The sequence below is a fragment of the Impatiens glandulifera genome, chromosome 5, assembly GCF_907164915.1.
Source record: "Impatiens glandulifera chromosome 5, dImpGla2.1, whole genome shotgun sequence".
NCBI lineage: Eukaryota > Viridiplantae > Streptophyta > Magnoliopsida > Ericales > Balsaminaceae > Impatiens > Impatiens glandulifera.
The window spans coordinates 12,875,561-12,899,907 of NC_061866.1; the positions used below are offsets into that span (position 1 = coordinate 12,875,561).

A 24,347-nucleotide genomic window follows, 5' to 3' on the forward strand; every position below is an offset into this window, starting at 1 on the left:
TTGATTTGTCTCTAGCTAACTTTTCAAATACACAAAAGAAAATTTGTTTAGAAATGGGATCATCATCACCTTTATATGATAACTCCATCCTAACTCCATTGTCAACACAGCAGAAAGCAGTTCCAAGGTACAAAAGAATGAGTGTGATTTTTTACTTACACAAATTCATGAAACCTTAATAATCTCACACACATGACACGACAGTTGCATGTAATTACATTCACAATGGGCTTTTTTTCTCATTTTATACGATGAAATCTCTAAACTCTTAACAGTTTTTTAAAGGTGACATCTTTGTTTCCTGCCAATACATTTCTCTCATACAAGATAGCACCCGAAATGCAGTTATTTGTTGACAGGATCAACAATATGAGAAATCGTTTTCAACTTCAAGTTTGCTTTGCCTGCATTCAAACATGATGTTATCATTTTTTCACGAAAGAAAGAAAAAACAAGCCCGTGTACATTTAGCAATTAAGTAAATTACCTTTTTCAAATATTTCTTGTGAAGTTTCAATGCTTCAACACAAGCTTTTCTAGCATCCAAATTTCCTGTCATGTCATTCAATATCTGTTTTTGTTTTTGAAGAGGTTTGGATTAGAGAGTCTGATTGGTGAAGAAACAGAGAGTTGTAAATGAAATCATTCAAAACTGACCTTAACAACATCATCAAGGCCACGAGCTTCTGTTAACAATTTTGAGCTTTTATCTTTCAATACACTTGCAACAAGAAAGATAGAGATTGGGAGAGGATTTCCCCCCATTTTTGACCCATTCTTCAAGGCTTCCCTCTCGAATTTCCCGCACTGTCGTGTCGATTTTCCTCTCTCTCTCGATCCATCTCCTTTTCCCGAGTTGGGATCCTTCTCATACATGAAGAATAAGTCAGGATCATATTCCAGAGCCCACATCATCTGTTCACAGGTTTAAATTATACAATCAGAAACAAAGAAATTAAACAGCATATTAATCATAATCAAATTATTTCAACATTACCTCCCAAAGATATAGAGAATCGCCAAAAGAGAATTCTCTGCGAAACAAAACCATCAGCATTCTGAAAGCAAATAGATAATTGCCTCCACCAAGGGTCTCTACAACACAAATCAAGAATGAATATAAATAATAACCTTTGGATTATTAATAATGTACATTTTCTTTTTAGAAGAAAAAAAAAATACCCAGATGCTGATGAAGCTTTGGATCAATAACCTGTGTTATTGAAGCCAAATTACTGAGCTGCACTTCCACCCCAACAGAGCTCTCCGTGCATCGGAAGTTTCCTCGCTTCAAAATACACACGTTGTTTTTAAGTCAATAGGGGAATCAATCAACTACTTATGAGAATGATAAGATATTCAAGGGTCTTTGTTGTGTAGAGACTCTTGGGTTTATTTTTTTAATAAAATGGTTTCCCAAAAAGATAATTTATATTCAATGGTGTGGAACCAGAAACAAAAGGCAAAGAAGTTGGCACAAATTCATGCTTGTTGCTTTTTTTAGTGACCATGGTGTTTTTTTGCGATATTTCAATTTATTTAAGAGTCAACTTTTCAAAACTAATTGGATGAAAAATGAGAGATGCAACTAGTAATAGGTTTGGATATTGATGAATGCAAGATCGTCAATTCGTCATGTAAAAACAAAATGAAATGCAGTATTAGGACCGGGCTCTAAATAGTCATATTCTTGAATTTCTATGGATATGAAAACTACATACCAATCTGCGCATTAACCGTTCAAAGCACCAAAACGCATCTGCTTCATCTTGGAGAAGCATTATCATCGGAGAGCAAAGATCACTCATTCCTGTATTTGAGAAATGGTGTTATTACAAAAATATCACATTACAATAGTTGAATAGAGATTTGAAGAATTAATAGAGAAAGAAAAGTTATGATCATATATTTCTGTCAACAATTAGAAACACCACAATTTTCAATTGATAAAAAAAACAAGACAGTTTTTAACTACGTCCCCTTTTCTCTTCCTGATTTTTCTTACTTTATGCTTTAATGTGCATGTAAACAAATACTAAGAGGTCTTTCGATTTAAAAAAAAAAACACATTAATTCGTTTCAACTTTGCAAGAAGAATCGGCCCAGTTTTAAAACACTGAGATCTGAAGCTGGGCTTGGACAAAAAAAACGTCAACAAATTTATGAATATGTATAATAAGTTATGTGTCAAAACATTATCTAATCTAAATTAACATCTGGATTGAGATACTTGACAAAAATTTCCAACGTTTTTTCGTCCAACCCAACTCCGGATCCATGTGTGTTCAAACTTACATACCAGCCTAAGGATCTAGGATTGTAGATAAGACAGAGTGACCTAAGCCTTTTCAAAGATTCAATACTATTTCATTTGTTCCCCAAATAATGCATATTTTCACTATTTATAAACTAATAACTCAATAACCTAACTAACTCTGGTGATTACCAAACTACCCCTATATTACTACTAATATATCCTACTACTACCTTTACAGAATACTTCCTAAAACAGAACAAAATTAACCTCAAAATATGTTTTATACGGTTACACATACAACAAAATCATAATAAAATCTCAGTTGTGTCTTTTGATTGTAACAAACATGATCTAATTGACATTAAGGAAGCTTGTAAAAGAAAAAAACAAAATCATTACTCACCTTGACAATAACCAACATCTCCATCAAACCATGAATACACAGCTAAAATATCCCAAAGTTTTGCCAAATTCATTTGTTTCTCATAGAAAACTAAAGTCCTGTCAGTTCGAAACACGTCGAGACCTGGAACAGTAACAGACTCTTATGAGACAACATAAATAGCGACCTCAAGCAACATCGCTAACAACTAAAACTAATGATCACAAACCTATTTGATGTAATGTGAGCTTCCACTCTATTATCCTTTTGTCATTCTCTTTCACCATTGTTAAACCTAATGATGGTCTTCCTGCTGCATTTAGTGATGAATATCAATTTACTCCAACTTCTTATAAACTTTTTCCTCTTTTATTGAAACTTAAGCAGGGTACTATTACCATTTTCTTGAGAAGAATCGCCTGGTCCCTTGTGTAGATTTGTTTGCTGAAGAACTATAGGATCTTTAACAGGTTCTCCATCCTCAGTAAGTATAGGGGCGGTCACAAACTTACCACTTCCAACAAGGGGAAACATTTTACGGCACTCTTCTTTCAACAACGCATATTTTGCACTGAGAACATAGAACAAAAATGGAATGAGATTTTTACCGTATGATCAAATAAAGTGTTCTAACAAGGAAATAGGTAAAAGAGAGTGAATTACCGTCTACGTTCACGAATTTGATCCCGTTCGTCAAATGTGCTTCTAGGATCAAAACAACCAAGTAGAAATTCCCAAACTTCCCCTCTAATTGATGGATGGATACCCTAATTTTCATCAAAAGTCATCAGTCTTTGTACATATTCATGAATTTCTTGATCATCTTTGATTATGAAATGAAGTAAAAACTTACCCCACGCTGGATTCGACTTAGTGTCCTACTCATATCCAAATAGCCTTCTGAATTGAAGGCAGACTGCCATTTACGCACACTTAAAGTTTTTCCAGCCTATGATAATGAAGAAACGAGATAATTAGTGCCCCAAAACCCTATAATTTTCTCAAACAACGAACAAGACATCCATGATCCATGTGAGCAAAAGGGTAAACAACTAAATCTTCAATCCCCCAATTTCTGGGAAGAATTTCAAAGATCAAGCAGATTATCTAGCTAAAAAAAACCCAAAAAGCACGATCGGAATTTCACTGACCTTGATTTTGAATTTGGTTTTAGGAACATCATCAGTGTATTCAGGGCGGACTTGATAAAATGAATCAGCAGGAGTTCCATGGTCTCTCCACATTTCAGAGTTGATGAAACCCAACAAACCCGTCTCCCAAAGAAGAAGAAGAAGAAGAAGAAAAGCTAAGAGATTGATGAAATCAACAAAAAAGAAACTTTTTTTTCTCTTTCTAGCTGGTGATTATGGAAGATGATGATGGTGCTTGCTGATGCTGAGATGGGAAACGCGCTATGTGGGTTGGTCTTCTTCTTACTTGGCGACTCTCCATCTCATTCGACACGCCTGCCTGTACTACGACCGATTCATGGTGGGGGTAAATTATTAAATATCCAATTGCGTCGCTCACTCTCTCTATAGATCACCGTTGTCGGATTTGGTCAAATTCTTGGTCTTCATTTGACAATAGTAACATTTTCATTTCATTAACATATATGGGGAAAATAAATTTAAGCTAAATAAGAAAGAATGCTTCATAAAATATAATCACAATATTTTCACATTTTGGTAACTACAATATTTTTATAATATATAAGTTAATATTCTCTTAATCTAAAAGTGAAATGATATTCAACACCTTATAATACAATAAAAACAAAATCTTGAAAAGTAAGATTAAATTTGCTAAGCATAAATGCAATTTTTTTATATTGAATCTCAATGTCACCCTTAGACTTAGGATATGACCTAGATAAACGGTTAACAGTTAGCGGTTGGTTGCGGTTAGCGCGAATAGAATTTTGTAAAAATAATAAAATAGGCAAGAGTATTTCTAAATTATGGTCAAGACATATGTATAGAGAACGTATTTTTACGCTTAATTTATTTTTCTAATTTTATGGGAAAAAAATATGGTGACTCACGTAATTATAATAATTTTTAATCGAGAAAAGTATAACATAATTCTATTCGAAGGTTTGAAAAATAAAATTTTATGAGATTTTTATATTATTGAGTTTAACATATATTTTCTCAATGTTCATTTAATCATAATTTTACGACGAATATAAATGTTTGCAATTTTTTTGTGTTATACTAATCAATTGAGATAATTTTATTTGAGAGTAATTGTTTAATGTATTAGGTCGACGACGTATATGACTTTTATTATACATATGACTCTTAGCTCGTTCGATCGCAGATTGACTATCAGAATGAATAGAAATTACAGGTACGGACTTAGACCACATTGAAATATCTTGTAAGAATAAACGTAGTCATTCAGCTTTTTCAACACACTTGTCAAAAGCTATAAATTTATATTTCATCGTAGATCTCGCAATAATAGTTTGTTTAAAAGATTTTCATGATATAATTGCACATCTAAGTGTAAATACATATTCACTTGTTGATTTAGAGTTTTTCATATATGAAATTCAATTAGCATTAGTGTATCCTTTTTATAACAAAATGATGTCTTGTGTAGTGCATACCATAATCACGTGTATATTTCAAGTACCTAAGTAATCGTACAATGACTTTTCAAATGTTTATTATTCGAATTACTCGTGTATCTACTCAATTTTGCTTACTATATAGGTTATGTATACTTTGTAAAACTCATTAAATACATTAGACTCCCAATTATTCAATAATATTCTAATTAAGAAATGTTTTCTCTACGTTTTTAAATAGATGTTGATACATATCTATCAGATTTTTAACTAATTTAGAATCATCCTTATTAAAATTTTCAAAAATCTTATCCACATAATGTGACTGACTTCAGAGTATCAATATTTTTAATGTTCTAATCACTTTGATTTCAATAATCACGATGGTAAATTCCATATTTTTCATGTTAAATTTTGAATTCAACATATTATTAGTGAATTTAACAATTTTATAATTACATAAGTGTGTCATGTAAAAACATAATATGACTAATTATTTTTGTGTATTTAATATAAATGCACTTTCACATTTATTGGTTTTGAATTCACTTAAGATCATGTCAAATTTCTGATTCCATTGTTTTGATTTAAGCAATGTAGGAACTTAACCAATTAAAAAATATATATTACCCTTGAGTAGAAACTATTGAGATTAATCTATGCAAATTTTTCTTCCAACATCTCCATTTAAAAAACAGTTTTTACATTCATTTGATGAACATCCAAATTGCGCCCAAATTGCGCAAAGAAGCAATTAGAAAAATTAATCAAATAGTAATTATTCTCGTAATCGAAGAATATGTATAAAAACAGTTAAGACTTTTTCATTGACAATATTTTCTTACCACCAGTCTTGATTTATATTTATCAATTGATTAATTTTTTTCATTTTTCTTTTGAAAATTAATGGGCAATCTAGTGATTTATTTTCTAGAGATCTTAGCTTATATCTCACAATTAATTACATTTTTTATTGAGACCTCTCAAATCAGGTAATTGTTTCTTTATACATTTGAGGTTCATTTTCATCAATAAAATATAAAAATATGATTTTTCATTCTAGCTGGTTTATTTCGTTTAAGTTTAACCTTAACTTTATTTTTATTTTTTTTTTTATTTAGTTCAAGATTTTTTTTGAAAAACTTGATTCTTAATTAGACTCATAAGGAAGTAAATTATCTAATTCATTTATTGACTCTACAATAATGTCCTTCCGATTTAAGCACAAGAAAACCATAAATATTATGTTATAATATATATATAAGTTATTATCACAATATTATAATATGTAGTAATATCAATATTATATTAGTTTTTCTTATATGTCGAATATAATATCTATATAATAAATAATACATATATAATTATAAATATATCATTCAATACAATATTTCTACATTCTAACAACTATTATGTATATATCCAATAAATATAATTTTTGTCCAACTTTACTCTTTTAAGTAATAATTGCACGACTACGTTATCTAAACGTCTCATTCATAAGTTTTCATATGATATTTTTTTTTAATGTCATAACTCATTAACTTTTATCTATCTTTTTCAGTGAGATCTTATTTAAGGATAATTAGTGCCAAAATAGTAATAAGGTGTTGTCGACAAATGATGATTCATATTCACTAATCTATCACTTATTAGCATCTTAATCTTTTTTGTCAAGTTTATTTTCAATTTCATTTTTATAGAAAATGAATTTCTCTATAATTTATCTTTTATTTTTAAAAATATACATATTAATATTTATAAAATTAATATCACCACGTATTGGTGTTCATTTTAAATCACACATTTGTATGAATTAAATCAAGTGCTCTAAACCATTGCTAAAATTGAGATCTTAATCAAAAAGAGATATCTCAAATATCGTTAGTTAGAGAAACCGCTCGAATCACTTAAGTAAGACTCAAATTATTTAGTTTGAGTGTCAAAATTTACCCTTTTTTTATCCACGTCCAATGGTCATTTGACTTCTTTCAAAATCAAATTTAAAATCAAATTTAATCCATTGGATGAGAATTCAAATGATTATAAATAATTGTTTTTAATTCTATAAAATTTAGAATTCAATTTATTAAGTTTTGAGAAACTATAATTTTTCATTATTCTTCTGAATTAATAAATCCAAATTACAAAAGTAATCAAATATAAAACCAAATTGTCACAATATAACTATAGCATAGAAGATAAATGAGTTTACTTATGAAATAATATCTTTTCCTGAGTTTTCAGAAAGATTACTCTGAGACCAAGAATGCACACCAAACTTCTCTAGCCAGAAGTCAATCTTTTCAATATATTGCTCCTCCCTCATCTTTTCTACACAACAAACAGAGGACTAATCCTAACTTTCTATCAAAAATTCTTCCCAAGTTCAACTTTTTTCACCAGCCTCACTGTGTTGTGAAGAATGGCATCCAATATCCCAGCAACCTGAGACCCGAAAAATAAAAGAATCACAACGTGGACCAAAATTCAAATCTATACCTTTTTTAATGTGAAGATCGCATGGAGTTTGATCAGAAGCACAAAAAACAGGTGGGAAGAGAGATTTTTTGAACTAACCGTGAAAACACCTCCAATAATAGCACATACATTTGTTATGAAATGTGAAAATGATTTACGGGTTTCTGTTATTAGGACCTACAAGCAAGTAAAAACAATGTTAAAGTAAACAGAACAGCAGTTATGCCAATTTCACACAGTAGTAACCACCAACCTGCATTGGAGATGGTTCAAAATGGAATTTTGCAACAGGGATATCAAGACTGTGTACTAAACTACTGTGAGCTGTATACTCGTATTCTTCAACTAGTGTATGTTCACGCGAGTATCTGAATGTTACCACCTCTGTCTTCACTACTTGAATATAATGCTCAATCTGTACCAAGAAAGAAGAAGATAATGATTCAAATTGAGAATGATCCAAAAATAAGCTGATTCTAATGGATCGTGATTGTGACAAAATATTTGTTTCCAAATTATATAATAATCCCGATGATTAATATTCAGTGATTGTGGCATGGTATGTGAAGAAAATGCAGAAGCACACTAATAATCTCTGGGATAAGAAAAGCTTACAGTGACGTTTGCATTTGAATCACCAGTGTGAGTCATGTACATCTTACCGCTCAATCTATCACGACTCACTCCCAGGTAAGGTGACCACTTTTTAATGTTACTCAGTACTTCAGAAGAAACCGTTTTTCCAAACATTAAATGGGTAATTATGTGAGACATGTTCATCTGAGAAGCATCAAAGGAATGGGCTCCTGAACGCGCTGCAACTACAAGGTTCCCTGGAACCTGCAATAAACCCACCAGTTAAGTACACAAACATTAAATAACCAATTGGAAAAAAAATGGCGGCAATTCCTTGGAACAAAATAAAGTTTATTTGATAATTATTATTGAAAATCACTTAATTATTTAGGTTCAACTCAAATTATGTTAAAAAAATAAGATAAAAATGATGGCTTCAGTCATAATTACAAAAAACCCTCAAAATTAATCAAATTACAATATAATGGTAAAATGGCATTTTAAGTACTTTTTCGACATTGATTACACATTTGATCAAATCAACTTCCATACCAAGGGATTAAAAAATATATATTTTCATTTGGTTTATTCTAACATTTATTATTCATAGACTTAACTCATTATACTATTAAAATTCGGTATTCAACACTTAATTTTCAGTTTTATCGGACTACATTGAATAACATATTGTACCTTCTTTACACGCACAAAACCTTCAATTCTACATCCTCCAACTGGTGGTACTGGTCTTTTAACAACATCTGTCGAATTGCTAGGTTTCTCCCCTAAAGCTAGCTTCTTGGACTCCAATGGAATAGTCGCAATCAAGTTTTCCATAGCCTGCATAGATGCAACACATCATGAAGCAGTGATCTACTCATTGCCAACAGAAGTACATTTATTTGGGAGTTGCTAACAAACGAAATATAACACATTTTCTCACTTTGACCAAGCTCTCAGTATCTCGATCTCCATAGTATGATTCATGTTCATGGTGACTGTTGTCCTCCCTATAATAAAGAACAAGAAAGAATAGAAAAAACAAAACAACATGAAAGATGATACAGATAATGGATAGTGAAAGATAATTTGATTCCTTGAAGCTTTTACAAAGTACAGGAAAGTATTCATGAGAGATCATAAAAGAAGACATATATTGAAAATGATACTCTCAAGTGAGCTTCCTATTTTATAAGATCACTTGGTCAATACAATCATTTTTCAATGTTACAATCCTAAATTACCCTTGTACACTTTTTACATAAAAATTAGTATCGTTCTTCAAACCTAAACCAATCAACACCATTATTTTAAGGAAATTTTTGTCAAGACAAAAGTCCACACATCTCTTCATTTAAACTCACCTAACATGCTTTGACTCCCATATGAGATGTATGGAGTGTATATTTTGGCACTCTGTGCAATAGTGGACCAAATCTTTAAACAATAAAAGGCTAGGAACCAATAAATTCAAGAGATCATTGGTAAAATAGCTTCCCCATTTAGTACCATATCAATTATAGATCCAAAATTAATGAAAAAGAGCTATTGATTATGGAACCCTTCAGCTATTCCCAAACAATAAATCCAAGAGAAAATTGTAAAATTGCTCTATGGAAATAATGGCCAGCATGTGTAACACCCCTTAGTAAGGAAATAATGAATTACTGTTAATTCAGGAATCAACCTTTCCCCTGGACCACTATCTCAAAAAAGTGGTCATTCTCATGGAGATCAAAAGGCTGAGTTCTGAAACACACAAGTGAGGCTTACAAATAGCATATCAGATGTTGCAATTGCTATTGTACCAAGTATACTTTTCCAGAATAAGCAACATTATTAGTAGGAACTAGGAAGCCATTTTTTCTTCATGTTCTAGTCATGCAATTATTCTGTGGACTGTACTGGAAGGTTATGCCCATTTCTGGATAGCAGAACTATTTTGAAACTTTTACTGAAAAGAAGGGCCATCATATTTGAGAAAGCAAATAAAGTTGTGGCAATTAGCTCAAAATATAAAAAAGTGTTTACCTAAGATCGCTTCCTTTACGGAAAATCCTTATGGATGGATACCCTTGTATGTGATGCCTGAATATTCATTAGAGGAAACAAGTGAGTATAAGCAAACAATAACCATCTTATCTATTACATATGCAAGAAAAAACATGCATAATAAAGCTTTGGTCCAAACATATTAAGATGAAAGAAAGCAAGCATCCAATAAAGTGCAATATAACTGTAACACTTGCTTAGGGTTGGCAGAATTTTAGATGTGAGAGGAGCAGAAATATTAGGAGAGTGTAGATTTGGGGTGAGGTACCAAGAGTCGTAAGAGGGCCATGTATGCCTTTATTTACAAAAGATTTAATCTTTATACATAACTTGGGTAAAGGTATTAACAGTGATAAGTTTTAAGGATTGATTTAATCTTCACGCATTGCTGCTTCAACTTTGGTAATAACCATGACCTAATTGATATCATATTGATCTGTTAAAACAAGGGGACAATATCATATTCTCTGCAAGGAGTAATAACAAGAAAAAATATTGATCTCCTTAAGATGTATACTGAAAACAAAAGTAGAGAAAATTCATGACATGCTTACAAAAGGATGAAAACAATAGCATATTAGGCATACCCTTTGCAAAGTGCACTTTCTTCAGTACAATCAACCTTCCCAATAAGTATCCGGCCATCAGTTTCTGGGTCGTATCTGGAGAAGTTTACAACAGATATAAGATTAGCCTAAATTCTGTAGTTACATTGAATTATGGTCAATATACTGTTGAAAAGAAAACTGATTACTAAACCTTTCTCGCATAATTTTTGCTGCTTTCTCCCACGAAGGTTTCTGAAGACAAATTCCAAATATAGAGAGTAACTATTTTGTATGGTGGTGCAATGGTTACACACAAGAAGCAAAATTATAGGGATGAAATTGCGATTTCTAGAGAAAGATGTCATAGTGTTCAATGGGAGCTTGGGGGTAAAACCAACTTCAGCATATTATAATTCTCATGGAAAACAAGGATATGTGCGAATTATTAGCAAACTGTGCAACAGGCACCTGATTTTACTTCTAACTGACTCTCACTGTGTTAGGCTGATGATTTCTACATCACTTCCACAAATGGAAATCTAGAAACTAACACAGATTATGAGGCCAAAGAGATGAATGAGGTTAGAAAAAAATCTCTACATCTCAACTTTCAAGGTATACAATTGTTTGACTGTATTTTTGTTTTCATTTCTGCTAAGGCTATGAGCTGGAACGTTATTGACATCAAAAGCTGATGTAAGAAGTTGTAAGAGCGCATCCAGAGACACTTCTAATTATAGTAATAGAAAGAAATTTGCAAAGAAAAAAGGCAGTTAGCTCAGCAATGATGCACAAGCTCAACTAAAATAAAATATATGTATATACTGTTGCATTAGCACATAAGGCAAGTTACCAGGCGGTTACTCCAGTAACACCAAGGAGCAAAGAAATTGACAACCAAAATAGGGTGCCTGAAAATTCAAGTAGCCAATTATGGACGTTAGTACACAAAACAAAATATCCCATCAAAATGTGCCTATGTAACAGATAACTGGAGATAAAACATATTTATTTAGCCTACCTATGTGACATTATGTCAAATTGATGTGCATTTAGTGTAACAGAACCTTCAGCATACTCTTCATCATCATCGTCGTCATGCTTAACATCTCTTGAAACTGGTCCAGAATGGAACTCAGAGCCTGTAGGCTTTAAATTTTTATCTATGGGGTACTTACGGACAGTTTTTGTAATATTCAACCTGTTCTGCAAAGGAATAACATAAAATCAGCCAACTATAGTCCAAGATGAAAAAAGGAAAAACTAGGATCCATAAGCATTCATAGATACTTGGACCATAAACAAAACACCCCTATATTTGGACCGGTGTTTCTAGAGAACGTACAGTGGATCGCAGTGAGAAACGGTCAATTATTTTGAATAATAAATATAAAATGTGATTCGTTCTGTGGTTGAAAGAGTGATATAATATTTGGGATACTCACACATAATAAACGTCTCATTTAGATACATACAGATCCACATGGGAACCAACCAAATAGGACCAATCAACTGAGATCACATTATTCTGGTGATAGATACACTAGGGAAAGCCAAGCCATGTCCACAAAATGCAAGTTTTTAACCTAAAGGTCAAGTGTTTAACATAGTAAATCGGAATAATTTGGATAAATGTGTAAGTGGAATATGATTGTTAGTTTAAAAGATAGTCGGGAGGAAAAAAAGCGGGGAACCCCTAAATCGTGTTCAACAAGGTAGGTAAATAACATATTTGTGCAATAAACATAAATATTCACGTGGAAAATCTTGATCAGATGAAACTTACAGTTCCCAGGACATCACTCACGTCAATGGAGGCAAATTCACATGAAAGTGCTGGAAAACTGCAAGAAAGATTTAGCTATAAAAATTGATGTACAACACAAGAAAGAATGAGATTAAGAGAGTAGTTGCATAACATTATTACAGGTAGAACTCAGGCATGACCCTGTGAGGGAACTTTTAAAGAGGTACTAATATTGGTGATAAAGCAGCTCTCAAGTGAGTATTAAAACAGATGCAGGTTAATCCAATCAAAGGTTACATAGGCATTACAAAGACCTCCAATGGTTTCAGTAGTTATACATGTACGCCTTTCCAGATAGAAGCAGATGTTTTGAAGGAGGGAAATAAAGAGATTAAAGATATCTTTATTTCAAAACAGAAGGAAAATTTTATTTGACACTTAAAATGTAAGCAGTACCTAATGTTAAAATCAATGCGCAAAAACTCCCCGTCAGCGCTCCTATCAACAACTACAGATGTAGAGGTGCTGGAAGTCAAATAATCATTTAGTTCCTGGAAAAATAAACCAATTCATTAAGATGACAAAAAATAAGTCATTATAATGGCTAACTTTTCACGTAAAAAAAGAAAAGAATAGGAAAGACACGTACAGATACAAAGATATTCAAGAAACATTATGAATTGCAATATTTTAAGGATTAGAAGAAAGATAGGCATCAGTCATAGAACCAATATGAGAGAACATAACTTATGCATGCCAGAAGTAGACAAACAAACTTCTTACCATTCCAAACAGAAGCATCATTGAAATTGCAGCTATAATAGATAACCCAGCACCTGATAGGGATGCCTCCGTCAAATCTCTAGGAATTTTTCTGTGATTAATAGAAAAAATAGAAATGAACGGAATGTTATCAAGTGATTATCTGCTAATAATACTAAACAATCATTCTGCAATAGCTGCCAAAAATATACCCTGGCTATATGTTCTTGCAAGACATTTGCCAATATGATGATAAAATAAACAGAGATAACTTTTGTCATGTCTTAGGACTTCCTTCTTTTCTTGTAACAAGCAATGAAACATGCATGGAACAATCTATAGAGCAGCGGAAAATGCAGTAAAACAAAAATTATTGGTCATACGATGTGGTTCATCACAGTATAAAATTCTCACTGGAAAATTAAGCCAATTTCAATGGAAAGGAATAAGGAGAGCAAATTTTAACATCTGAAATAGCCACCGTGAACCCATTACATGAAATGTAAATTATATGCTTTCAAATTTCGAGGTAAATTCCCTGTATCTGACTGTCAATCCCTTCCTGGTGAAGCACAAACAAACCAATTTCGTTCCATCTTCTACTTCATTTCTAACAATTTAGTTTTTATTAATCTTTGACATAACCTCTTCCCCAACTAATTTGCATTTCATAAGAAATCTTCAGCCAGTAGAAAAGATAAAACAGAAGTAATAATGAGATCTTGATATATCAGGTCTCTATATCAGAGAAAACTTCAAATTCTCATACATTCAGCCAGTAGAAAAGATAAAACAGAAGTAATAATGAGATCTTGATATATTAGGCCTCTATATCAGATAAAACTTCAAATTCTCATAGAAAACTTCCTATCCCGCAAAACCCATAACATATGCAATTGAATTAACATAACCATCTCCAGCCATCAGATCTCATAGGTAAGACTCATTTACTAAGGTTCTATAACTTGTAATACCCAGCTCTGTTTGCATACTACCCATGTGTAGTTATGATTAATCAATGCCTATAAGCCAGTCAAACCTGACTGTAGGCTAGGTGCAAACGTTCATAGATCTAGCCAACTAAAATTTGAGATTCAACAGTAAAAGCTACTAATAAACTGAACCCACAAAAGTAAGTCCGATCTGAAGCATGAATACAGAAAACTAAATGCAGGAAGATGGAAATGAAGATCTAACCGATAAAAATCAACGGATTTCAGCCTGTGAGTTGAAACCATGATTGCAGGAGAAAGAAATGAAACTTCAAATCCGTCGAAAGAATGAAATGTGAGAGATTCCTTCTAGATTATCAAGATTTCAAGTAAGAAATAACATCAAGGAGGATTAGAAACCAAATTGAGAAGAATTCATTCTAGCTATGAACTATGAAGTAAGGAGTTTCTTTTATGTCTCGCCGTCTGAAGAACTCAAGGAGAAAACGCGCTGAAGGATTAGGAAAGAGATGAAATAATTCATAATATGCCCCTAAACTTATAATAAATTTATACTTTCCTAATTAACTTATTTCAAAACTAATACTTTTTTCATATTATAATCACAAATATATTCAATTTTATAATTATCAAAAGTAGAAAATAATTTTTTTTTTATTTTCATTGACTTGTAATTAATAAATTTAGAAAAGTAGACCATGTGGAAGAAAAAGAAGATATATGAAATATTTGTCTAAATGTTTTTTTAGTTAAAAAATAATTTGATAGAGTAAGTATAGAAAAACATTATATTTTTTTTATTAATGAATATTCAAAATATATATTTAATTAATATAATTTATAAATTCAAAAATTATATCAATTTTTTTAAATAAAATAAATATTTATATAGATGAGTAATAGATAAAGGAATTTGAGATAGGAAGTATCATTGTTTATAAATTATGATAAAGGGTGTGTATGGAGAAGAGAGAAAAAATGCGTTATTTTTTCAACAAATTACTAAAGTCATTCCTCTCAAATTCCTTTTATCGATTCTCTCCTTAAATTATTTATTTATATATATATATATATATATATATATATATATTAATCTTAACTAAAATTAATTAATAAAAAAAGGGAAAGAAAGATAAAAGATATAATATTTAATTAATAAATTTTAAAAACAAAATCACTTTATTTATAATTAAAATTTTGATAATAATTACGTTTAAAAGAACTTTTGATAATAAGTAATTTTACAACTAAATTAGTTTTTTTTCAAAAAAAAATAAAAAATAAAAATAAAAATAAAAATAAAAATAAAATAAATAAATAGAGTGAGAGTAAAATTGAATTTAAATTATAAAAAAATAGTATATATTGAATGAGAAAGGATTGGGAATTTGAGGAAAGAAATGATGTGGTGCAATTTAATTAATAAAAAAAATAACAAAATTTCTCTCTCTTCTCTCTCTACTCACATTTTATCATTTTTCTAACTAGTGATGACATATCATTTCCTCCCTTATTCCCTCCTCTATTCCCTCCCTCAAATTTCATCTCACTATTATTCCTCATATTGAATTATACTCTTATTCTTATATTTAAAAAAATATAATAAAAATAAATTTAATATATAATATCTATACTATTAAAATATTTGTTTATTTGTTTGACACAATATTTTATGATAGTTAAGGGTATTCATAAGAAATCAAAATTAAGTTATCTTTTTTATCACCATTTCGACAAACCAACCACCAATCACACAATTCACATCTCATATTGTGACCTTAGACACTTTCACACACTTATTATCTCTAGTCAAATCAATCATCAATCTCAATCGACCTCTAATATTATGACCTCACATTTTTCACATGACTCTTATCATACTCAACAAATCAACCACCAATCTCAATCGACCTCTAGTATTGTGAGCTCACGCATTTTCACATTCTGTTCAATCAAAATTTCTTTCATATTATTTTAACCACCGCTATCTCCTTTATTATCGGTCTCTTATCCCCACAAATCTCACATCTCATCTCATAATTTTAACCTTTATCGCAACCTCTTTCACCGCCAATTGACCTTTTATATTGTGATTCACATTTTTTCATATTCTTCTTTATCCACTCAAAAAATCACCCACAAATCCTAATAAACTTTTAATCTCATGATCTCACACACTTTTACAATTCGATTAAACAACATCTCATATATTTGTACCATTATATATCATTTATTAACATCCACTTTTATATTACCGCAACCTCTTTTTTTACCCCCACTTTAGTAAACAACCACCAAATCTCTCAATCGACATCTCATCTCGTGATCTCACACACTTTTACACACCTCTTATCATCGTCAAACCAACACAAATCCCTCAATCAACCTTTAGTTTTGTGACTCACACTTTTTCATGTCTATTTGTCCCATCGACAAATAACTCACCAATTACAACTGACCCCTAATCTTGTGACCTCACACACTTTTATATTTTGGTCAATCAACATCTCATTCATATATTTTTAACCACTAATATCTCATTTGTTACTAACCTCTTAAATTATTTTTTACTTCCGGCAAACCAACCACCAAATCTTAAATCGACATCCCATCTCATCTCATGACCTTACACACACTTTCATACACCTCTTATTCTTTGTCAAACCAAACATCAATCTCCCCAATCGATCTCTCATCTTGTGAATCACACTTTTTCATATGTATTTTTATCCCCTAGATAAATCACTCACCAATCATAATTTCGACCTCTAATCTCGTGACCACACATACATTATACTCTGGTCAATCAATATATCATTTATATATTTTTAATCGTTGGTATTTTCTTTTATTATTGATTTATTATCCCGACAAATCAACCAAAAATCTCTACTCCGCAACTCATCATATTTACTTTTATCGCGACTTCTTTTACCCCCACTTTAACAACCAATCCCCCAATTGACCACTTCGGTCAAACAACATCTCATTCATATTTTTTTAACCAATAATATCTAATTTGTAATCGGCATTTCATCTCGTGACCTCACACATTTTCACACACCTCTTTTCACTCGACAAACCACCCATCAAATCTTAGTCAACCTCTTGTGACTCACACTTTTGATCAGAAAACCTCTTTATCCCCTCAATAAACCACCTACCAATCATAATCGACATATTTTACCCTCACTTCAACAATCAACAACATATTCCATCGATCACGCAATTTTTATCCCTAGTCAAACCAACCACTAATTCCTCAATTGACCCTCATTTTGTGACTCATACTTTTTCATATGTCTATTTATCCCATCATATGTCTTTTACCCCTTTGACAAATAACACATCAATCTTAGATGACCTTATTTACCCTCACTTCAATAAATCAACAACTAATACCAATTGATCACACACCTCTTATACCTCGTCAAACCAACAATTAACCCCCATTTAACCATAATCTTGTGACTCATATTTTTTCATATGCATCTTTATCCCCTCGGCTGACAAACAACCTTCATCTAATGACCTCACACTTTCAAATGATCGTCAAGCCAACCAATAAATCTGACTCACACTTTCACATGTCTCTTATCCATTGTTTAAAAGTTGTGCCACCATATACTATACTCAAGAATGCATTCTTTAACATCGATCTCTCAAATATTTATAATACTCACTTTTAAATTTACAGTTTTGGGGATTTGAACCCTAGTCTTAAACATAAAATGTGAACACTTTAACTATTAGACCATTTGAGATTGTTAAAATAATTTTATAATTTTGTGTGTATATATATTTGTATTTAATATTTATTACCGATTAGTTAATTAGTCGACATTTTGTGAATCACCTTTTTTTATATGTCTTTTTATCATAATTATACACGTCTCTTATCCCTCGGTAAACTAACCACCAATCTCAATCACATTTTCAAACGTATGTTATTCCTTATAAAACCAACAATCAACCTCAATCACAATTTAACACGTCTCTTATCCTTCAACAAATCAACCATCAATTTCAATCGACCTCTAATTTTGTGACATCGTGATTCTTTGTTACCCACCTCTTATCCATTGGCAAACCATATCTCAATCACACATTCACACGTCTTTTATCCCTAGGAAAATAAACCATCAATCTCAATCGACATTTAACTTCGTGACCTCATAATTTGGTCAATCAAATATTTGATTCATATTTTTAACCACTATCATTTGTCACTGACTTATTATCCCTCGGAAAATTACACCCTAATCACATTTGGTTAAAGGGTTGTACTTATTTTGTTAGGCTGTAAGTTCGAAACATACATATAGTATTTTTTTATTTTAATTTTAATCGTTTCAAGTTTATGGGCGGGTCAATCCACAATCCGACTCAATCACATTTTCAAACGTCTGTTATTCCTTATAAAACTAACCACCAACCTCAGTCATAATTTTACACGTCTCTTATCCTTCAGCAAACCAACCACCAATCTCAATTGACCTCTAATTTTGTGACATTGCGATTCTTGTTACCCACCTCTTATCCCTTGGCAAACCACATCTCAATCACACATTCACACGTCTTTTATCCCTAGGAAAATAAACCATCAATCTCAATCGACATTTAACCTCGTGACCTCACACTTTGGTCAATCAAATATTTGATTCATATTTTTAATAACTATCATATTTTTAATATACATCGGAAAGCCATACCCTAATCACATTTGGTTAAAGAGTTTTACTTATTTTGTTAGGTTGCAAATTTGAAACATACATATAACATTTTTAATTTTATTTTTAATGGTTTCAAGTTTATGGGTGGGTCAACTAATGATCCGACCCAAATATCAATTTACTCTCACATGTATATCCAAATTAATCATAACTATAGACCCGACAAACCAAACAAATTCAAATTAAGCATTATTATATATATATATATAAATTAGTTAGTAAAAAAGTTGAAATTATATTGTTAAGAATATTTCACCTTCATCAAATTTAGTGTTGAATTTAAAATATAAAGTCTTATTAGTTTAGTCGGTTAAATGATTGTACTTATTTTGTTAGGTTACAAGTTCGAACACATACGTATATATCCAAATTAACCAGCTCTCGATCCGACAAACCAAACAATTCAAATTAAGCATTATATATATATATATTATATTGTTATGAATGTCACATTTTTTTCAAATTTTATGTAGAATTTAAAATATAAAATCTTATTAGCTGAGTTGTTTAAAGAGTTTTACTTATTTTTATTAAGTTGGTTGGTTGTAAGTTCGAAACATATTATTTTTTATTTTATTTTTAACCGTTTCAAGTTTATGGTGCGTGTAACCCACGACCCGACCCAAATATTCATTTATTCTCATATATATATCAGAGAAATTTGAGGAAATGACCCTCAAAAAGGCCTTAAATGCGGAAAATGCAACGCTTTTAAAAAAAACGTTGGTGATCCTTTTTACTGTTTTTGGACGATTTTGCCCATGTCGGAGGTTGCGTGACACAACCGGAATCGTGAGATGAATTTTTTTTATTTTTTTTTCGTCTCGCGATTGCGTGACACAACTGAGACATTTTCTTCCAAAAAAAATTCATAATTAATTTTTTTTGAAAAATAAAAAAATAAAAAATTGCGTCACGCTACTGGGGCATTTTCGTCCTAAAAAATAAAAGTGTCACCAGCGCATTAAAAATAATGCGCTGACACTTTTCGCATTTAAGGCCTTTTTAAGGGCCATTTCCCTAAATTTCCCTATATATCAAATTAACATCAGTTTTTCCCCGACAAACCAAACAAATTCAAATTAAACATTATTTATATATATAGATTTGGACTAGGGTGAACATGGGGTGTATTAATCCGAAATCCAATCCGAATCATAAATACTAATTCGGATTGAAAATTTCGGATTGAATTGAGATCGGATCGAATTGAGTTCGGATTGAATTAAATCAGATTGGATTAAGATTATTCAAATTATCCAAACTATATAAATAAAAATATATTTTTTAATTTATTTTTCTTTAAATTAAATTTCATCTCAATATAATATATATTTTACTTATTATTACTTTGACAATGATATTTATTATTTTATTTATTATTATTATTATTTTATTTTTTTCAGATTCAAATTTAATAATAATAAAAAAAATTGATTTTTTTTTTAAAATAATAAAAATTAAAAAAAATTGTTTTGACTAATTTTAAGTTGATATATATAAATATTTTTTAGTTTCGATTATCCAAATCATTCCGAATCATTCTCAATTTAATAATTTAAAGATTAATAAATTTAGTGAGAATTTAATAATTTAAAGATTAATAAATTTAGTTTGAATTTAATACGAATGGAATAAAACCTACGTATAAAATGTAAAATTGAAATCTAATAACTCTATTAATCTCAGGGGGAATTTGAGGAAATGACCCTAAAGAGGGGTCAAATTATGTTTGGTGCGGGCCCATGTTTTTTATAGCGCTGGTGACCCCCAAAATATTTTCTGCCGAAAATACCCCTATTGCGTCACGCACCCTCCAGTTGCGTGACGCATCCGAGGGCATTGTGAAAAGTCCACAATGCCCTTACTATATAATAAAAAAAATTACAGTTTCTCTCTTTCTTTTCATTTCTTTCTTTCTTCTTCTCTTTCTTCACTTCCTTTTCTCCTCCTTCTCTCTAAAAAGGACAACCACCGACGAAAGGAATCCCAACGAAGACGGCGGAATCCCAACGAAGGAGATGTCTCTTTCTGCTACTGGTATGCTTACTTCTTCCTTTATTTCTTTCTTTGAACGCGTTGTTTGTATGGGTTTAGGGATTAGAGATTGATTAGGTAAATGTCACCGGCGGCGAAATCCGGGTGCGTCACGCAGGTGCGTAACGCAGGTGCGTCACGCAGGTGCGTCACGCAGGTGCGTCACGCAGGTGCGTCACGCAGGTGCGTCACGCAGGTGCGTCACGCAGGTGCGTAACGCAGGTGCGTAACGCAAGTGCGTAACGCACCTGCGTTACGCACCTGCGTGACGCACCCCAAATCATTTATAGTTAGTATTTGCATTTCATTGTTACGGTGTCTCTCGATTGATAATAGAAACCATCTGAATATGTTATTTCTTTTTTGTGTTAACAGTTCAAATATATTGGGTTGATGAAATGCCCTGTTGAAATACTCAATTTATTCTTTGAAGAAATGAGGGTAACTGACAACTGATTTTAGAGTGTTGAAGGCTTGAAGCATGTTAGTTTATTCTTGATTATGAAATCTTCCTCAAATTGGATCTATATAGTTATCTGGTGTCAATCCAAGCTGTGTGGCCCATAAAAGCCAAATTTTGTAGTTTAGGATTGTAGTAGATTGATTAGTTTCTATTTTTAATTTGATGACATAGTTTGTCACATATTTCTCCATTGTCTGTTGAAAACTCAGGATAGAGAGATTGATGAGTTAAATGAGCAATTGGAAGAAGATGCAAAATGTGTTGAACACCTGCAAGTTCATCTGTTGGAGGAGAGAAATAAAATGTCTCATGTAGAAAGAGAGAACGTGAGATTGCAGAGCCAGATCAACATGTTAATTAGTTTGGTGCAGGAAAATGACGACGAAGAACCCTAGTTTCTAGATCTGATCAATCTCTTTTATGATCAACAAAGATCAGATGATATGTGTCTTTATACTGTCTTTTATAAATTGTTTTTTCTTTGTAGAGAATTCATGATATTATCACATAGATGAGTAAGTAAATATGTAATTACATTGGTTTGTAAATCAGACATTACTCAATAATGGTCACCCTATGTTTGAGAACTTTATAAATATTTGAAATTTGATGATTTATACTGAATTTTCGAAGTTTTCGCGGACGGAAGCATGAAAAAATAAAGTCGAGTTTGGTTCGAAATAGGTAAAATCGAGTCAGGTTAGAATCGTTAACCCTGCCAACTTAAATTGTCACCCTTAATATTTTTACAATTGAAACTATACATATTCATTGTACATTTAAAGGAAAGACTAAAGCAGAAACAGTAGACCTATTATCTATACACAACTTATTAATGTCGATTTCAGAATCCTCTTAACAATCATTCATTTACTAGAACAAGATTTCCCAACAACAGATTTAAGGTTATCTAGTTTGGTTCATCTTGGAATCCTCTAGAATGTTGAACAAGAACTGTGGGAGAGAAGCAATTTTCGGGAGATTAGCCAGCAGCTCACCAAGTGAATCTATTCTCGACATCTTCGGGAGATTGCATGACTGTCCATTACTGCATTATGATCAGAATTTGTCAATTGATGAAATGAAAGGACAACAAAATAATTACTATACAAACTATAATTAGTTGCACTCTACCTGATTAACTATGAGAAGGCTCATAATGTGGAAACATTCTGGAACATTTAGGATATCAGCAGCTAGAGGAAATTAAAAGGAAAAAAATATTACCTCAGAATAACAAAGATTAGCTAATAGAAAAACGTTCCTTGCTTCAGGAAATGTAGTCCAATCTGGCTTACCCAGAACACAGCAAATCTTGTACAATTGATCTGCCTCACTGCAATTAAATAAATTAAAGATTGATAAGCAATAGAAAATTGGCAAGCCATACTCAGTACTTTTGGAAATGTTTACATAGATTTGTGTAATTTCAGAAAATTGCATCTTAGAACTACTGTTTCAATATTCAATTCAATCCTTGATGGGGAAATTTAAGAAGACTAACAATCACAATGAAGCTATTTTAATATGTTTCTTTATGTATCAGTATTAAATTCGCGTGATTACCTTTCTCCCGGGAAAATGGGACACAAAGTGAATAGTTCAGCTAGTATTGCGCCAACAGCCCACATGTCTGATAACAAGTTACAATTAGATTTCAAAGCACAACAAGGACAGCGTAATTGTAACTGCATTAAAATCGCTAAGCTGAAGATTTAGAAATTCAGGAATAGTAAGCATACAAAAAATTCATCCATTCATGAGAAGAACAAGGAAGAATTGTATATAACATACCAACGGATGGAGTATATAATGGGGATTGCAGCAAGACTTCGGGCGCTCGGTACCTTAAAGTATGAGTGAATGCAAAAAACGTAAAGATGCTGACAGAAGCTTCATATTAAGACGAACTACACATAAAAGGAGGAAGAGAAGGCTCCTGAGATAGAATTGCTTAAACTTACCAGCGTGTGGAGACATACTCAGTAAAGGGTGGCACTGATGATACTTCCCGAGCCAGTCCAAAGTCAGCCATTTTTATAATCTGATTGGTAACCAACAGGTTCTCTGTAGAATCAGATAAGAAAAAACAGTTATAATTATCTCATAAGTTGGAAAAATTACTAGCAACTTGTTGACGTAGTGATAAAAGAATTGCAAGAGTGCACTTTATACCATACCTGGTTTCAAATCACGGTGAAAATACCCATTTTTATGCATATGAGCTAGTCCTTCAAGAACCTGATACATGAGATCTCTAATTTCTTTCTCTGAAAAAGGATTTTGCCTGTCTCGCATAATCTGATATAGATTATACTCCTGTAACATAGTCAGCATTCAAAATAATAAGTAAAAGGTCAATTTATATCAAGGTCTGAATTTAGAGATATCTTGGTTAAAATGACATTCTAGACATCACACAAGAAAAAAAAATCAATTTTCTCAAAGAACTTGAAGTTAGTATAGATCTTCAATGTTACCATGTACTCAAATACGAAGAAAAGTTCATTGTTCTCTCTGACAATCTCCTTCAGCTTTATGATGTTAGGATGATTCAATCTGCGAAGTGACTGCAAAAAGAACATCAAGAGAGATGAAATATAATCCTGCAGAAGTAACACTATGAAACTATATACAAGAGGGGAAGGAATGACATTTAAATAAGAGGAGCAAAAAGGTAAAGATGCATAACATCTATCTTCTGTACAGAGGTAAAAGTTTGCATCCGAGATGACGCATCCTTCTTGACGCATCCATCTTGACGCACCCTGCGTGACGCAT

General features: G+C 31.7%; 3 protein-coding genes across 4 annotated transcripts; all 3 read right to left on the minus strand.

Moving 5' to 3' along the window:
- Positions 1–28: 28 nt before the first annotated feature.
- LOC124938104 (rab GTPase-activating protein 22-like) lies at positions 29–4,188 on the minus strand. Of its 2 annotated transcripts, none has more exons than XM_047478478.1 (12): positions 3,791–4,188; positions 3,493–3,588; positions 3,303–3,406; positions 3,038–3,210; positions 2,869–2,949; positions 2,661–2,783; positions 1,722–1,810; positions 1,183–1,288; positions 998–1,095; positions 658–915; positions 488–571; positions 29–404 (listed from the first exon to the last, which is right to left on the minus strand). In XM_047478478.1, exons 1-12 carry the CDS (start codon positions 3,881–3,883, stop codon positions 390–392), a joined length of 1,320 nt encoding a protein of 439 aa, XP_047334434.1. In that variant the 5' UTR covers positions 3,884–4,188; the 3' UTR covers positions 29–389. The 2 variants fall into 2 exon arrangements, with proteins under 2 accessions (XP_047334434.1, XP_047334433.1); XM_047478477.1 differs by having other exon boundaries at positions 129–404; positions 2,869–2,952; positions 3,791–4,187.
- A 3,132-nt stretch (positions 4,189–7,320) lies between these two features.
- Positions 7,321–14,794, minus strand: LOC124938389 (protein disulfide isomerase-like 5-4). Its single transcript, XM_047478817.1, has 15 exons — positions 14,578–14,794; positions 13,402–13,492; positions 13,075–13,169; positions 12,658–12,715; positions 11,893–12,077; positions 11,725–11,782; positions 11,083–11,123; positions 10,911–10,985; positions 10,303–10,359; positions 9,215–9,281; positions 8,965–9,111; positions 8,311–8,535; positions 7,949–8,110; positions 7,795–7,872; positions 7,321–7,662 (listed from the first exon to the last, which is right to left on the minus strand). Exons 1-15 carry the CDS (start codon positions 14,616–14,618, stop codon positions 7,585–7,587), a joined length of 1,458 nt encoding a protein of 485 aa, XP_047334773.1. The 5' UTR covers positions 14,619–14,794; the 3' UTR covers positions 7,321–7,584.
- Positions 14,795–22,757: 7,963 nt separating this feature from the next.
- LOC124939024 (serine/threonine-protein kinase MHK-like) lies at positions 22,758–24,319 on the minus strand. Its single transcript, XM_047479541.1, has 6 exons — positions 24,047–24,319; positions 23,747–23,885; positions 23,531–23,633; positions 23,361–23,413; positions 23,133–23,199; positions 22,758–22,902 (listed from the first exon to the last, which is right to left on the minus strand). Exons 1-6 carry the CDS (start codon positions 24,317–24,319, stop codon positions 22,773–22,775), a joined length of 765 nt encoding a protein of 254 aa, XP_047335497.1. The 3' UTR covers positions 22,758–22,772.
- Positions 24,320–24,347: the final 28 nt, after the last annotated feature.

Bases quoted from the DNA above. Each gene is read 5' to 3' on its own strand.
- LOC124938104 (XM_047478477.1), bottom strand. From the start codon at position 3,883: ATGTGGAGAGACCATGGAACTCCTGCTGATTCATTTTATCAAGTCCGC. The intron at 3,589-3,790 runs GTCAGTGAAATT...TCATTATCATAG, and splicing joins AAACCAAATTCAAAATCAAG to GCTGGAAAAACTTTAAGTGT. The intron at 572-657 runs GTCAGTTTTGAA...AAACAAAAACAG, and splicing joins GCCTTGATGATGTTGTTAAG to ATATTGAATGACATGACAGG.
- LOC124938389 (XM_047478817.1), bottom strand. From the start codon at position 14,618: ATGGTTTCAACTCACAGGCTGAAATCCGTTGATTTTTATCG. The intron at 11,124-11,724 runs GTAACTTGCCTT...ATTTGTCTTCAG, and splicing joins GTTACTGGAGTAACCGCCTG to AAACCTTCGTGGGAGAAAGC. The intron at 7,873-7,948 runs GTTGGTGGTTAC...ACTTGCTTGTAG, and splicing joins TTGAACCATCTCCAATGCAG to GTCCTAATAACAGAAACCCG.
- LOC124939024 (XM_047479541.1), bottom strand. From the start codon at position 24,319: ATGCGTCAAGAAGGATGCGTCATCTCGGATGCAAACTTTTACCTCTGT. The intron at 23,414-23,530 runs GTAAGTTTAAGC...TCATACTTTAAG, and splicing joins GAGTATGTCTCCACACGCTG to GTACCGAGCGCCCGAAGTCT. The intron at 22,903-23,132 runs GTAATCACGCGA...ATTTAATTGCAG, and splicing joins CCCATTTTCCCGGGAGAAAG to TGAGGCAGATCAATTGTACA.